The following is a 15,576-nucleotide window of genomic DNA, read 5'->3' on the forward strand; positions in this document are numbered from 1 at the left end:
CACACAAGAGCAAATCATCCACATATTGCAGGAGTGTCACTGTATCATGCTCCATTCTCCATTCATCCAGTATGGAAGACATGGCTTTACTGAACTGAGAAGGACTGTTCTGTGCTCCTTGGGGCATGACCGTCCAGGTATATTGGCATCCAGCATGTGTGAAAGCAAACAGATATTGACTGTCTGGATGAAGTGGCACAGAGAAGAAGGCATTTGCCAAATCAATTACAGTGAAATGGGTGGCTTCTGGAGGCACACATGACAAAAGAGTATATGGGTTTGATACCACTGGTGTTTCCAGGACTGTAACTTCATTGACAGCCCGTAGATCTTGTACCATACGATAAGTGTCTGGCTGTCCTTTTTTCCCCTTCTTTTTAACTGGGAAAAGGGGCGTGTTACAAGGAGAGGTTGTTTTAATTATTGCTCCCTTTTCTTGGAATGCCAGGATTTGCTTAGTCACCGCATCTATTTGTGCCACTGACAATGGATATTGGGGTTTGCGTGGTAGGATGGCACCGGGCTTGAGCGTGACTACTACCGGCTGGACCTTTAGTCTTCCAATATCTTGTGGCCCTGAGGACCATAAATGGGGAGATATCAGCTTCATTACATCTGATGGGATCGCTGTTCCCGATATCTCATCCTGTATCATTTGTAGGGCAGCAAGCATAACTGTCTCTTCTGGTTGTAGGAGGGAAGAAAGTGTAATTGTTCCGTCTTCATGGAACTGGGTGTTTGCTTGCATTTTCTGGAGTAGGTCTGCCCCCAAGAGGTTGAGAGGGCAGGTAGTAGACACTACAAATTGTGACAGGACCGTGGGAGAAAGGACTAAACCTGAGGACACAGGCAATGGTTTAGTCAGCACAGATGTTCTTGCCTCTCCATCAATGCCAATACATTGTACAGTAAAATTGTCCAGAAAGGACGGGTCATAGATCTCTTCAAGTCGGAGCACACTTCTGGCTGCACCAGTATCCACAAGAAAGGTGTGTGGGTTCCCCCCCACCTGCAGCTGCACAGTTGGTGTAGGGCCACACTGGGGAGGACACAAAGCCATAGTATTAATGGCCTCTCCGACTTGTGGATCTGGCTTGCCCCCGTCCTACGGTTGATTTGGGGGTGCCCCCATTTGTTGAACTGCCTGGGCAGTTTGGGCCGGTGCCCAAGGAAATTGGGAAGGTTTCCTCTGCCCCTCCCTTGGCCGATGTGGGCATTCCCGTTTGAAATGTCCCTGTTGTCCACATCCATAGCAGGTGATACGGGCTCTCCAGGCTGGATCCTGAAATCTGTCTTCTGCTCCCCTGGGCCCTTCCCTGCTAACCATGACAGGATGAGTTCGAGGGGCTGCCTCAATGCTTTTTGCTATTACTACAAGTGTTTCCAGGTCAACCGTCCGATACTCAGGGCGGGCAATTTTTAAGGCTTTTTGGATAGGTATTTTTAGCCCATCCACAAAGGCACTGGATAACATTCTTACTTGCACTGTATCATTGCGATTGAATCCTAGATCCCGGAACATCTGTTCCATCCTGTTAGCAAATTTTTTTACAGATTCACTTTTATCCTGCTTCATATCTTGTATCTGAGTAGCTTGATCAGCTAATCTCCCCCTTGCCCATTCTTCCAATTTCTGACTAAACTCCTCCCCTGACTTATATGTCTTTAAGTGTTCTTCTGATGCATACGGTGGGAGATTCAATTCTCGCTGCATGGTGGGCCAGAAGGAGTCCCCTGCTTTGATTTGTACCAGCCCAGACAAGTCCCTCCATGCAGCTGAATGCGTCTTCCTTATCTGCTCTATTGCTCGGTAAAAAGGCATAGGGTGCAGTTCTGGATCCGGGAGTGAGTTCACTAAGTTTGTGGCTTGGGTGGGGCTAAACGTAACATATCTTCCTCCTGTTTTATACTCCTCACTGGACCTGGCTGTTGAGGTCTGGGCTTGTCGTGTTAGGATGTCTATTTGGCCAGACAGTTTGGCTACCATCAGATCCAGTTCCTTCTCTTTCTCTACTCTGGACATATCATCCAACTCAGGTGGTTCCTCATCTGCTGCACCTGTACTCTCACTGTCCTCATCATCTGTTCTATGATCCTCCGGTCTGTTAGATTTTCCAGCTCCTGTTCTCTTCACTCCCCCCTCTCCTGCCCCCATCATGATTGACACCACTGATTTCCCTCTTTGTGACACTCCCCTGTCTGGTACGTAGTAGGTGCCGTCAGCATTTATGACTGGATATATGGGCGCTGGCAGGGGGGTCATGGGCTGAGTTGTCTCCTGTGTTTCCCCAAAGGAGATGAGAGGCGGTACATTATCTGCAGCCACAAGGGGGGGGGGCTGAGGGGTTTGCAGCCACTGCTATCAGAGAGGAGGCGTTACAAAGCATGGGGGCTCCACATGCCAGGCAAGTGTTATGTGCATCTGGATTTTTCTGCCTGAAGCCAGTACAAACCCACCCCTCAGGTCTCTGTTGGGGGAGGGCACTTTTCAACAGGTTCTGTGAGTTCCTTTGTCTGTGAGCACCGTGATATGGTGGTGGTTCATCTGGTCCCACAGTATACATATACATCTTTGTTTTTTCATCCCATCTTTCTGTCCCTCCAGTTGCCATAAATCGACTTGCCGCTCAGTGCGATGCCTGTGCTGCACCTAATAATCCTTCATCATTCAGCTTTCCCCGACATCGCTTTATCAGCCGTTTTAATATTTCAACATTCAATTCTCCATTTATATCACATCCTGCAATCTTCATTAACTTCTTATAACTTTTCACATGTTGATTTCCTTCTTCTCTCGCTACAATCTGAGGAGCAGTACATTCTCCTTCTCCATCTCCATGTGAGTGGGAGTGGCCCATCTTAACAACAGTATTTCAGACTGACACACACACAAAACAGAGGAGTGATCAGCACCTTTAACCCTTTCCTCCGCAGACAAAGGATTCACCCTCCCCACTGGTTTGCTGAAATCTGACTATCACGTCTGACTAGTCAGCTGGGACTCCCCGCACGTCTTCCCCCTAGAGGGTCAGGCGGGCTCCGTCGCGTCTTCCTGGGGTCAGGTCAGGTAGTCTCCGCAGTCTTCCCTTTGATCATTGAGTCATGCGGAACTATCGTCTTCCTAGGGTCAGGTCAGGTAGTCTCCGCAGTCTTCCCGTAGATCAATGAGTCATGTGAATCTACCGTCTCCCTGGTCAGGTCAGCCGGAGTTTCTTTGTCCCACACCTCGGCGCTACAGCGCCCCCTTCCAAACCAGGAGGTTACTGTCCCCTCCCTTTGTCTGTGGTTTTACCGTCTGTGCTCAACTCACTCCTCACATGAACACACACACAAAACATATACACACCAGAGTGATCTATGATTTCAGACTATTGGTTCAATAGACTCTAAGCTTTCAGCATTACAGCCGACTACTATATTTACATCAGTACCACCCCACAGCAGACTGAGCTATCTGAGCATGACGAAGTAAATAGCAGAAAGGCAGATAAGATAAAAGTTTTCTCACCTTTCTTTGAGGCTGCAGTCCTCTCCCCTCTGCCGTTCGTCAAGCTCAGGGCCCGTCTTGTCGGCTGTTGGAAGCTACTTTCGCTCAGAGTCCCTGTTCGGGCGCCATTTGTTAAAGCCACACTTCAATTAGGGCATTTAAGATACACTCTGGTGTTCCGAATCAATGTACCCTCAGGGGGTTAATCTCCACGCGTGGTAGAAAGACTGAACACTGACACAGAAGTTGGTCAAAGCAATCTCACTCTAACTTTTATTACATCAGGTAGACATATATATATCTTCAGAAGAGGGCAGTCCTCACTGAGACACAAACCATTGTTTCATTGGTCAAAGTTAAGAAGAGATAAGAGAAACAGAGATAACACTCAACAGCTGCGCAGTGAATACCACCTTGGAATGTTAAGCTAATTGTAAACATCTAAGGGTCGCCATTTGTTAATGGTGGACGGTCTAACACTACTACTGCATACGTCATATGTGACACTTCAAAGAGGTGCTTCTCTATAGGCAGTGAACAACATATATCATCAAGTCATGTGATTGGTCTACACATTCCACCACACTTCATGGGACACCTGCAAAAAGGTGAGAAATCAGACACTGCCCGCAGCATTTTGACCCCCTTCCTCTCCTGCTTTAGACAAAGAGAGGGGTGGGAGGGAGGCACTTGGAGAAGAAAAAGTTTAACTCATTACAGTCCTAGATATACAGAAAACATAAAATAAAATTCACACATCTTTAACAGTCAAATTCACACATCTTTAACACTGTTGGCATAGTGTTGACAGGCTGTTTCAGCAGAGAACAGCCTGCTGGAGATATATGGATCTGGTATTGCTGAACGTTACCAGAATTCCAGCCAGCCCTATTGACTGTAATGAGGTCTTGTGGAGATCCAGCTATGACTTGAGAATATGCCATCTTATGTATCTGTTGCATGATTTGTATTTAATTTTCATGATTCTAGAAATTATATACTTGTTTTGGAGTGCTCTCTTGATATTTGGCTCATGAATTTGCTGATTATGTTTTATATATTTGAAATATGTTTTCGATTACTTAACATTGTCTGCTTATCTATAAGTTATATCCAGCTGTTCCATTTGTCTAATGAAAGGACAGCTTAAAGGGATTCTGTCAGCAAGATTTTCGATATAGAGCTGTTCATATCATCCTATCAGTCTCCATTATCTAATAAAAAACATACTAGTTTTATACCCACCTGTCCTTTCATTTATGATAAAAATTAGTTTTATTTATATGTTAATTACCTTACTAACATGCTCAAGGGGCTGTCCCTCCGGCTGTTTATGCCCAGCCGCGCCGATTATCTCGTAACCCAGTGCCGCCCCCCTGCTAATTATTCACTACTCTCATCGCTGATGGTGCGCTGTACTCTCGTGCATGCGCCCTGGATCCACTGGTCAGCGTCGATAGGATAATATGAACAGCTCTATATTGAAAATCTTGCTGACAGAATCCTTTTAAGCATGTACTGAGAGGCAGGTCACAAAAAACTTTTACTAATGATATCCAAAATATCCATTGTTCTTTTTAAATCTTTTATAGCAGTGCTGGCTTTGGGAAAGGGTTATCTTGTATTTGAGTTCTCGTTTATGATGCTTGCCCTGGTACCATTCTGTTGATCAAAATTTTCAAGATCTGGGTTGTGCATCAGTCAGGACAGTATCAAAACACATTTCCTCTCCTATTGAGAAACAAGCACTTTGTTGAAATCTATCCTTCACAACAGTGCTCTTGGGAAATCACTGTTTCACCGCAGTGTCACATTCAGTGTGGTACAGTTTTTCTGCAGACCTCTGAAATGTGCACTTGAGATGGTTAAAGCATTTACTTTTCAGTATAGGAAATGTGAGCTAATTGCTTGTGCCCATGGTCTTTCGAGCATGAATGGTTTCAGTAAAAAAAAAATATAAAAATCATAGGTTGAGATGTGTATTCATTCTAAATTAATAAATTTCTCAAAAATTCAGATTTCAGACAAATTTGATTATTTTGCAATTTCATTAAGATGAACCCCTTAAAGTGGTAGTCACCATTTTATAGGTCAGAAGACAAGAAACCATCTGCCACAAAAAAAAAAAAAAATTTTTGGACCATGTTTTAATTTAAAATAAATTATGACAGTGCACTGCGTTATTAAGCCACTTTTTACCATTACCATCCCTTTACCCATATCTGGCACTATCACGTTAACACTACTAATGTTGTGTACTGATGAGCTTGGAATGGGTTGGATACAGTCCTTGTAGACCTCAGAGCGTCATAAATAGCTTTTCAAAGCAATTGGGGCAGTTTTGATTCAGGTCAAATTTTTTAAATCAATCTGCCAACCAGAAACTAATTTCAAGAAATCACTCAACTCTTATCATATGCCCAGACCAATTTATATTGCTGATACTGAAAACAGCACAAAGTATGCTGGTTAACAAATTAATTTTGTCAGGATTTGTTTATAGGGTGCTATTAAAATAAGTATAAGAAAATATATAAAATTTTTAACTCATGCTGAAACAATGCTTTTTATAGCTTCAAGTAGATAAGTCTCTAAATATGCTTATATAGCAGAAATTAAACTGGTGTAACTGTCAGCTTTCATATTTTTTATGTTTATATACTGCATATTCTGCTGGTGTTTTACAGAATAGACTTTAACAACTTGCTATAAAAAGCTTCTGGAAATACTTCAAACCTCTACAACATCATCCTGACACATGTAGTTAATGTTTTCAAGGATTATCCAAAATTCATAGATGGATTATTATTTCAGTGACCCAACTCCTTAATTACTTCTGTCAAACTCTGTAAAATCCGATTAATTTTTCCATGTACAGTAAGTTGCTCAAAATGTTTTCCCACAGATAATTATTGAAATACACTAAAGATAATAACTACAATAATTGAAGTCACGTCTCATGAAATGCTCTGCTGCTCAAACCATATTTATCTTACCACACAAACTTAGCGGTTGTCTTTTATGAATATTGGGAAAAAATAAATCACTATTGCTACAATATTATTAATACTTTGGTGCAACCTCATCTGAAAAATGCAGTTCAGTCCTGGGTGCCAAGATGTAGATAGGATGCCCTAGAGCTATAAAAGTACAAAGAAGAGTAACAAAATTGATAAGAGACATGGAGGATCTTAGTTAGATCTAAGATTTTAGATAAACTAAAATAATTACATTTATTTAGTCTTTAGAAGAGACGTCTAAAGGCGGACATGAACAACTTTTCTAAATATATAAATGGCCAATAAAAACAGTATGGTGAAAAGCTGTTCAAAAGACAAGGGGCATTGCCTCAGTTTGGAGAAGAAAAGGTTCAGTCTCCAAAGGCAAAAAGGCTTCTTTACCATAAGAACTGTATATCTGTGGAATAGTCTACCTCAGGATGTGGTCACGGCAGAAACAGTGGACAGTTTTTTTTTTTGTTTTTTTTTGAAGGCTTAGATGATTTCCTAGAACTAAATAAAATGAATGTCTTAATTCCGATCCCCACCCATGCCTTGGTTGAACTTGATGGACTAATGTATTTTTTTTTAACCGAACTATGTAACTAACTGAAAAAATAGAACTGCCATTATGTATTGTTACCATTCTTTCAGTTGAAATGTCAATTTTTTTTCCTTTATATTATATGAAGATGTTTCTTAATTACCTTTTTATTTTTTTTAATACATAGGTTTAGTTGTCTAAGATGATTTGGATCTTTATACACATGATTTGCAGGGAAAAAACATTGTAAACAATATTGATTAGCTAGAAATAAATTTTTTAGAATATATTTGTTTCACATAATAAGGTTAACTAATAATTCAATAATTTGGCACTTATGGGACAAAGACGCCAGGAGTTTATCACTTTCCCTGTTCTGGTTGATTTAAATGACCATATAGGTTTTCCTGTTCTACTCTACATAGAAGATCTTCATGACTTTCCTATCAATTCAATTTTGTTTTCTGATGCCTGACTTCATATTACAATTGACTTCTATACCATCATGGACCATGCTAAATGAATTGTAGAGCATGATTTACAATTTTTATGTTTCAAATGACCCACTGTACCCAGGAGGTCAAAATATAATGTTTCAATAGTCAGCGACTATAATTTCCTGTTTCTGGTCTTAGTATTTAAAATATAACCTTTTTTCTTACTTAATTAAACAATACATTGCCACGAAAAACATAAAGTGAAAATTTTAAAATACACATGGAGGGCTCCTATGTTTGGGGCTGGGGGGTATAGTGTCTCTACTATTTTAGTAGATCAGAATGATATTACTGCATATCTCTCTGAGAATAGGGTGTAGTCTATATCATTGTAATTTTGTGTCTGCAATGTCAGCCGACACCAGTCACTCTATCGTCTGGACTACACTCTATTAGATAATTACCCTGTGAGAAGTGCTCTTTAAATCGTATCTGACCCCTTCTAGAAGTCTCTTAGTAGCTGTGCTACTGGCAGTTCAATTCTATCTGTGCTGCCCCTATCATGTGGTTGTATATGTTCAGCGTCTGCAGTTCGCCGTATTCCTATTTACTTATTTGCCCTGCCATCATTTTTAAAAGTGTTAAAGATGCAGCTCCCCCTGATATAGACTACACCTATTCTCAGAGAGATATGCAGTAATATCATTCTGATCTACTAAAATGGTAGAGACACTATACCCCCCAGCCCCAAACATAGGAGCCCTCCATATGTATTTTTAAATTTTCACTTTATGTTTTTCGTGGCAATGTATTGTTTAATTAAGTAAGGATAAAAGTTATATTTTAAATACTAAGACCAGAAACAGGAAATTATAGTCGCTGACTATTGAAACATTATGATTTACAATTTGGCTCCAAACCATCAAGCAGATAAGGTTATATATTATACAATAGATCAGTAACATCTAATAAAGGTTTTGTAAGAGTAATGTTGAATTGTAGATAGAACGTCATATAACAAGCATTTATCATGGAATAGCATGGATATGGTCACAAATATGGATTATTAACCTGAAAAGGAGACTTACTGACAATCACTGCCTCCCCTTATATACATATAATAGTTGGATTATAGAGGTATAATCAACATTACTAGTCACTAAAACAAATGACATCTTGCAGAGACTAATCATAACACAGCAGCATCAACATTTCAAGTCAACATTTACAAAAAACGTTATAAAACAATTTCGAAAAGCTGAAATGCTTTGCTAAACGGAAAGGGTTATGGGAATATTCTGGTTGATATTGAAACATAACTTTGCTGTTTACATTTTGTAACAGAATGAATAAAAGATATCTGCAGAAGGCAACAAAAGGGACATTTCTTATAATAATATTTATTGGAACTCTTTGGGGAAAGTTATCAGCTGGAGCCATTCATCAAAGAGGTAAGATGTTTTCTCGGTTTGACAGAGTTTTCTTAAATCCAACGGCTAATAATAAGTTAAATATTCATATTTAACATATTCAAATGTGAATATTCATATACATAAATATGGGTGATGGGGTCATCATTTTATATTCTGAAAAAACATTTTGTTGTAAAAGAAAAAATAACACCATGCAACAAAAAAAATGTTTTCGTCTGCTACTGGGCAAAAACTATTTCGAGTGTGCAGATTACAAATACAAAGTCAGAATTGTTGTAACACGTCACAAAATTTTGCTATGCATAAGTATGCCTAAATAAATTAAGCACTTGGAAAGCATTGAATAATTTTGAACAGAACCAGTTTTACTCCAACAATTACCTGATCTACATCAAATTTTGCGTAATAAACAGGGTATGAAAATGTAATGGAATAACAAAATTTCAAAGTCTCGTTTTTCAGTTTAAAAGTCTCACTTGAGCAAGGCCCAGTACTGTTAAAAGTGCTTCAGGCATCTGCTTTTGCGTTTGTGAGCGGTCATATTTTCAAAACCATCTGTAGTCCCCCATCATGTTGGGATTCCAGCGGCCTTGATACCTGTTCTCCATTGTAGAAATATCTTTATGGAACCACTCTCCATGTTCTTCACTTACTAGTGATGGACGAACATTGGCTGGAAAGATTCACGAACGCGATCAAATGTTCGCGAACCGCAAGTTCGTGGTGAGCCCCATTCTCTTTAATGGCAGGCGAACCTGAAAAACCTTCAGGTCATTATTGCAGCCACAAAATACTTACAAGAAGTGCACAAATCGTTCCACAAGATGGACACTGACATACCAGAGGGGGAGCAATGGCAAAAATTCCCACAAAAAATATGTATTTTAATCAGGGGCCTTTTTTATGCGTCTTAAAGGGAAACTGTCAAAAATGTGGCCTGCTGGAGCATAGAAAATTTTTATTTTAGGCCACGGAAGTACAGGCCCCAAAAATTAGGCATTCACCTGACAGAAAACATCAAATGATTATTATATTAGACGGTCATTGGATATCAATTTTACTGCAGGCCAGAACAAATAGATGTCAAATACATAAGTTTAAAAGAACAAAAAATATTAAATTGGATTAAAAACATGGCTAATAAAATCCCCCCTCTTGAAAAAACCCCAAATGATAATAGTTGAAATTCGATAACACGTGGTCGTCGTCAACAGGTGTTGAATTCCTCTGAGGTCCTAAACATTAGGCATTCACCGGAAAGAAAAGAACAAGTAATTATGTGGCTGGAGGTATATTAGAAGGTCATTCAATATAAATTTTACTGTAGGCCAGTTTAGTACAGGCCCCAAACATTAGGCATTCACCGGACAGAAAAGAACAATAATTGATAATGTGGCTGGAAGTACATTAGGTGGTCACCGTATAACAATTTTACTGTTTGCCAGTTAGATTACAGGCCCCAAAAATTATGCATGCAACATACATAAAAGATCAAGTGATTATGTGGCCGGAGGTATATTAGACGGTCAATGGATATCAATTTTACTGCAGGCCAGTACAGGCCCCAAAAATTATTTATTCACTGTACAGAAAAGCACAATTGATAATGTGGCTGGAGGTAAATTAGGCGGTCAACGTATAACAATTTTACTGTTTGCCAGTTAGATTACAGGCCCCAAAAATTATTCATTCACCATATATAAAGGATCAAATGATTATGTGGCTGGAGGTATATTAGGCGGCCATTCAATATAAATTTTACTGCAGGCTGTGTAGTACAGGCCCCAAACATTAGGCATTCACCGAACAAAAAAGAACAAGTAATTATGTGGCTAGAGGTATATTAGACGGTAATTAGATATCAATTTTACTGCAGGCCAGTAAAAATAGATGTCAAATACATATGTTTAAAAGAACAAAAAATATAAAATTGGATTAAAATCATGGCTAACGAAATCCCTCTCTTGAAAAACCCCCAAATTAAAATAGTTGAAATTCGATAACACGTGGTCATCACAGGTGTTGAATTTCTCCGAGGTCCCAAACATTAGGCATTCACCGGACAGAAAAGGTCTTTTATGCCACTGTATTTACCAAAGACAGGGACTATTATTTTTTCTGTGTGGTGCCGGATATTTGTGGGCTGTCATGAGGAAATTCAATTAAACGTGGTCGTCACAGGTGTTGAATTCCTCCAAGATCCATGCATTCATTTTTAGAAATGTGAGGTAGTAACCCAGTAGTCCAGGGGTTCCTCACTTCTCAGAGCGTCCACATCGGCCGTTAATCCGATGTAGTCAGACACTTGTCGGTCTAGGCATTCCCTGAGGCTGGATCCGGAGGGCAGCTGTCGATGGGTTGGCTACAAGAATGATCTCATATCCGAAGTGACCAACACATCTTCAAACCGCTCTCTTCTTGCATGCGCTGTAGGATTGGTACTCGCAACTGTTTCTCTGTGGGTGGAAATTCTTCTGCCAGCGCTTGTAACAGCAGAATGCAGCATCTCTCGGAGCAAGGCCTGGAAATGCTGCATTATGACAACCCTCTGTGATGCTGGTAACATGTCCGCCATTTTGTGTTTGTACTGGGGGTCTAAGTACGTTGCCACCCAGTACTGGTCCTTTCCCTTAATGCTTTTTATACGGGGGTCCCTCTTCAAACACTGGAGCATGAAGGCCCTCATTTGCACTAAATTGGAAACGGTAATGCGGCCTGCTCATCGCCCAGGAGAACGTCGTCCTCGGTCTCTTCCCCCCCATCCACGGACAACACCAGGGATCCCAGAAAAGTTTAAAGTCTGCTCTTCTTGCTGTTCCTCCTCCTCCTCCCCCGAGGCACCATCCTCCTCTGACTCCTCTTTAAACTCCTGTTGACTTGTCTTAGATGGAGTAGCCCCCCTGGGAATTCATTCAGCATTGCAACTTCCTCATTTTCTTGCTCTTCGACGGCTTGATCAATGACACAATGCAATGTACGCTCCAGAAAGAAGGCATAAGGTACGATGTCAATGATGGCGCCCTGGCTGCGACTGACAAATTTGGTGATCTCATCAAATGGCCGCAGAAGTCTGCATGTGTCGCGCATGAGCAGCCACCGGCGCGGTGAAAAAAAAAACAAGTTCCCCAGAACCTGTCCTGCCGCAGAGTTCGTACAGGTAGTCGTTAATGGCACATTTTTGCTGAAGAAGCCTATCAAGCATATATAAGGTGAAGTTCCAGCATGTCGGGCAGTCACAAATCAGACATCTGACAGGAAGTGGTGTCGCTGCTGAACGTTAGCAAGGCGAGCCATGGGCGTGTAAGATCTTCTAAAATGGCCAGTTTTCCTGGCCTGCCTGGACCCGGGTTATTTGGCAACGAATCGCTGCGCCACTAAGTTCAGGACGTGTGCCATGCCGGCACGTGTGTAATTTTGCCCTGTTTCAGCGCGCTCAACAGATTGGCACCATTTGTCTAACACCACTTTAACAACTGTCAAATTGAGCAGGGTTAGCCACTGATCGGCCTGTCCTGAAAGTAGTGCAGGACCGGTGTGGCTCTTGGCTTCCAGGCACAACAGCCGCAGCACAGCATGGCAACGTCTCACCTGGCACGTCGAATAGGTTCTGGGGAGCTTGGGGGGTACAGCGGAAGAGGTGGTAGCAGTGGAAAAGGAGGAGTCAGCCGAGGAGGAGATGGAGGATGGAGTAGGAGAAGAAGAGGCAGGCCTGCATGCAATCAGTGGCGGTAACACCAAATCCACACGGGTGCCACGGGTGTCATGCTTGATGGCCGTCAGAAGGTTCAACCTGTGGGCAGTAAAAGTTATTTACCTTCCCTGCCCGTGTTTGCTAGACCACGTGTCTGTGGTCAGATGTATCTTGGCACTGACACTGTGTGCCAGAGATATAATTACTTGCCACTGAACGTGGCAATATAGCTCTGGGATGCCCTTCTGGGAGAAATATTTCCTTTTGGGGACCTTCCATTGAGGTGTGCCAATGGCCACGAATTTTCTAAAGGCCTCCGAGTCCACCAATTTATATGGCAGTAGTTGGTGGGCTAGCAGTTCCAAAAAGCCAGCGGTCAGCCGTTGGGCAAGAGAATTATCCTGCGCCATAATTTTTTTACGCTCGAACATTTGGGCCACGGAAGCCTGCCTTGTACCAGATTAACGCGACGACGGCATGATGGAAGGTGGAGTGTAGGAAAAATGAGAGGAGAAAGGAGAAGAGCCAGGACGTGGAGCACCGGTAGTGTGGCTTTGTGGGTTCTGATGGCGTTGCTCCCACTGGGCCCGGTGATGGGAGGCCAGGTGCCTTCTTAAGGAGGTCGTCCATAGGTGAGTGTTGGGCTTACCGTGACTTATGCATTGACAGCACAGGCTGAAGATGGCAACACTATTATTAGCAGCTGATAAGTTAAAAAAAGCCCACACTGAGGAGCCATGTGCTGGCGTCCTGTGAGCGCAAGATGTGACCATGCATGGTGGATGGCTCGCTCCAGATACATTTGCAGTCTGCTTTTTTCCTCCTGTGCACTGCGAGTACTGCCTGCTTCTCCTCCTTCTCCCTATCTGCTGCTCCGTCTCTCCCTCTGAACACCCCTCCTCTTCCTCTCTTGTGGGCATCCACGATATGTCCATCGACACGTCATCATCACTTTCACCACTGACATTAGAGATCTCGGAGTAGGCTGCAACAGCGGGGACCACCCTCCTTGGGCTGATCTGGGTACTGTTGTCAGACCGCTGGGTGGCGACTGTTGCTACCTCCTCTTCCTCATCCGATGCCATGAATGGCTGCGCATTGGCAAGGTCTGGGAAATGATGGGAAAATAATTCCTCTGACTCGAGTGGAGGGGCTATGGTGGTGGTGGTGTCTTTGGGGGTGCACACAGCAGAGAGTGAGGAGGGTGCAGATACAGAGAATGAGGAGGGTGCAGAAGTGGAAGGCTGAGTGAGCCACTCAACCAAGTCTGGTGCGTCCTTTGACGTAATTGCATGCACCTTCTCTAACTTTCCACTTAGGCTCCGGTTTGGTGCACCTGCCCGCCCCTACCACCCCTGCAGAATGGCCTGCCTCTTTCTCTGCCTGTCATTTTCAAAATGACCCTGTGACAAAGTCCCTATAGAAGAGCAGTATTTGTGGAAGCAGGTATATAGAATTCCTTAATCAGTTTATTTTTAGGGCAACTGGTATATCACACCAGTTGCAATTAGTTGTTCCAATGGCGTTTGTCCCTCTGTATAGCTGCGGTATCTCAGCAGAACCGCACACAAATGCTGCACTATACAAATTCACTATATAGAAATTATGTATTCTAGGTATTTCAAACCCCTGCCTCAATCAGATTTTTGAGGTGGCAACTGGTATATCACACCAGTTGCAATTAGTTATTCCAATGGCGTTTGTCCCTCTGTATAGCTGTGTTATCTCAGCAGAACCGCACACAAATGCTGCACTATACAAATGCACTATATAGAAATAATGTTATAGGTATATCACACCCCTTCCTCAAACAGATTTTTTGTGGGGCAACTGGTATATCACACCAGTTGCAATTACTTGTTCCAATGTTGTTTGTCCCTCTATATAGCTACGGTATCTCAGCAGAACCGCACAGAAATGCTGCACTATAGAAATGCACTATATAGAAATTATATTATATGTCGATAGACATATAATATAATTTCTATATAGTGCATTTGTATAGTGCAGCATTTCTGTGCGGTTCTGCTGAGATACCGTAGCTATATAGAGGGACAAACAACATTGGAACAAGTAATTGCAACTGGTGTGATATCACATATCACACCAGTTGCAATTATTTGTTCCAATGTAGTTTGTCCCTCTGTATAGCTACGGTATCTCAGCAGAACCGCACACAAAAGCTGCACAATACAAAGGCACTATATAGAAATTATATTATAGGTATATCACACCCCTTCCTCAATCATTTTTTTTTGGGGAAACTGTTATATCACACCAGTTGCAACTAGTTGTTTCAATGGCGTTTGTCCCTCTGTATAGCTGCGGTATCTCATCAGAACCGCACACAAATGCAGAACAATACAAATGAACTATATATAAATTATATTATAGGTATATCACACTCCTGCCTCAGTCAGATTTTTTGGGGGGCAAATGGTATAGCATAACAGTTGCAGTTAGTTGTTCCAATAGCGTTGGTCCCTCTATATAGCTGCAGTATCGCAGCAGAACCGCACACAACTGCTGCTCAATACAAATGCACTATAATATACTTGCTATGTTAGAAAGTATATTATAAGTACAATACACCCCTCAGTATGTCACACCTATCGATAGCACACCTATACCAGTACTTAAAAGTTGTGGCCCTATTAGCTAGCGTTTGGTGTCTCTAACAGTCTGTTCCTGCTCCACACAGCAACCTCTCCCTAAACTGGCTAAAGACTAAATGTAAAATGGCGGCTAGATCGGGTTTATTTATAGGGTAGGGGTGTGTCCATGTGCTGAAACGTCTAAAGTGTTGATCGAGCACCGTAGTGCTCGGGTGCTCGAGCCAAACACATTGGGACGTTCAGGTGCTCGGCCGAGCACCCGAGTATAATGGAAGTCAATGGGAGAACCCAAGCATTAAACCAGGTACCCCTTGCTCTGAAGAGGGGAGGGTGCCTGGTTCATAGGAAAACTTCAGAAATTTATGGAAAC

General features: G+C 42.1%; 1 protein-coding gene across 1 annotated transcript in view; it reads left to right on the plus strand.

Moving 5' to 3' along the window:
- Window positions 1-8,812: 8,812 nt before the first annotated feature.
- The window catches only part of LOC120985563 (chemokine-like protein TAFA-2), a 108,960-nt gene continuing 102,196 nt past the window's right edge, over window positions 8,813-15,576 (plus strand). The window contains exon 1 of the mRNA XM_040413583.1: window positions 8,813-8,918. Within this exon, the coding sequence (XP_040269517.1) occupies window positions 8,813-8,918 (106 nt within the window). The remainder of the gene's footprint in view (window positions 8,919-15,576) is intronic.

This window comes from Bufo bufo, chromosome 1 (assembly GCF_905171765.1).
Source record: "Bufo bufo chromosome 1, aBufBuf1.1, whole genome shotgun sequence".
In the NCBI taxonomy this organism is placed as follows: Eukaryota; Metazoa; Chordata; class Amphibia; order Anura; family Bufonidae; genus Bufo; species Bufo bufo.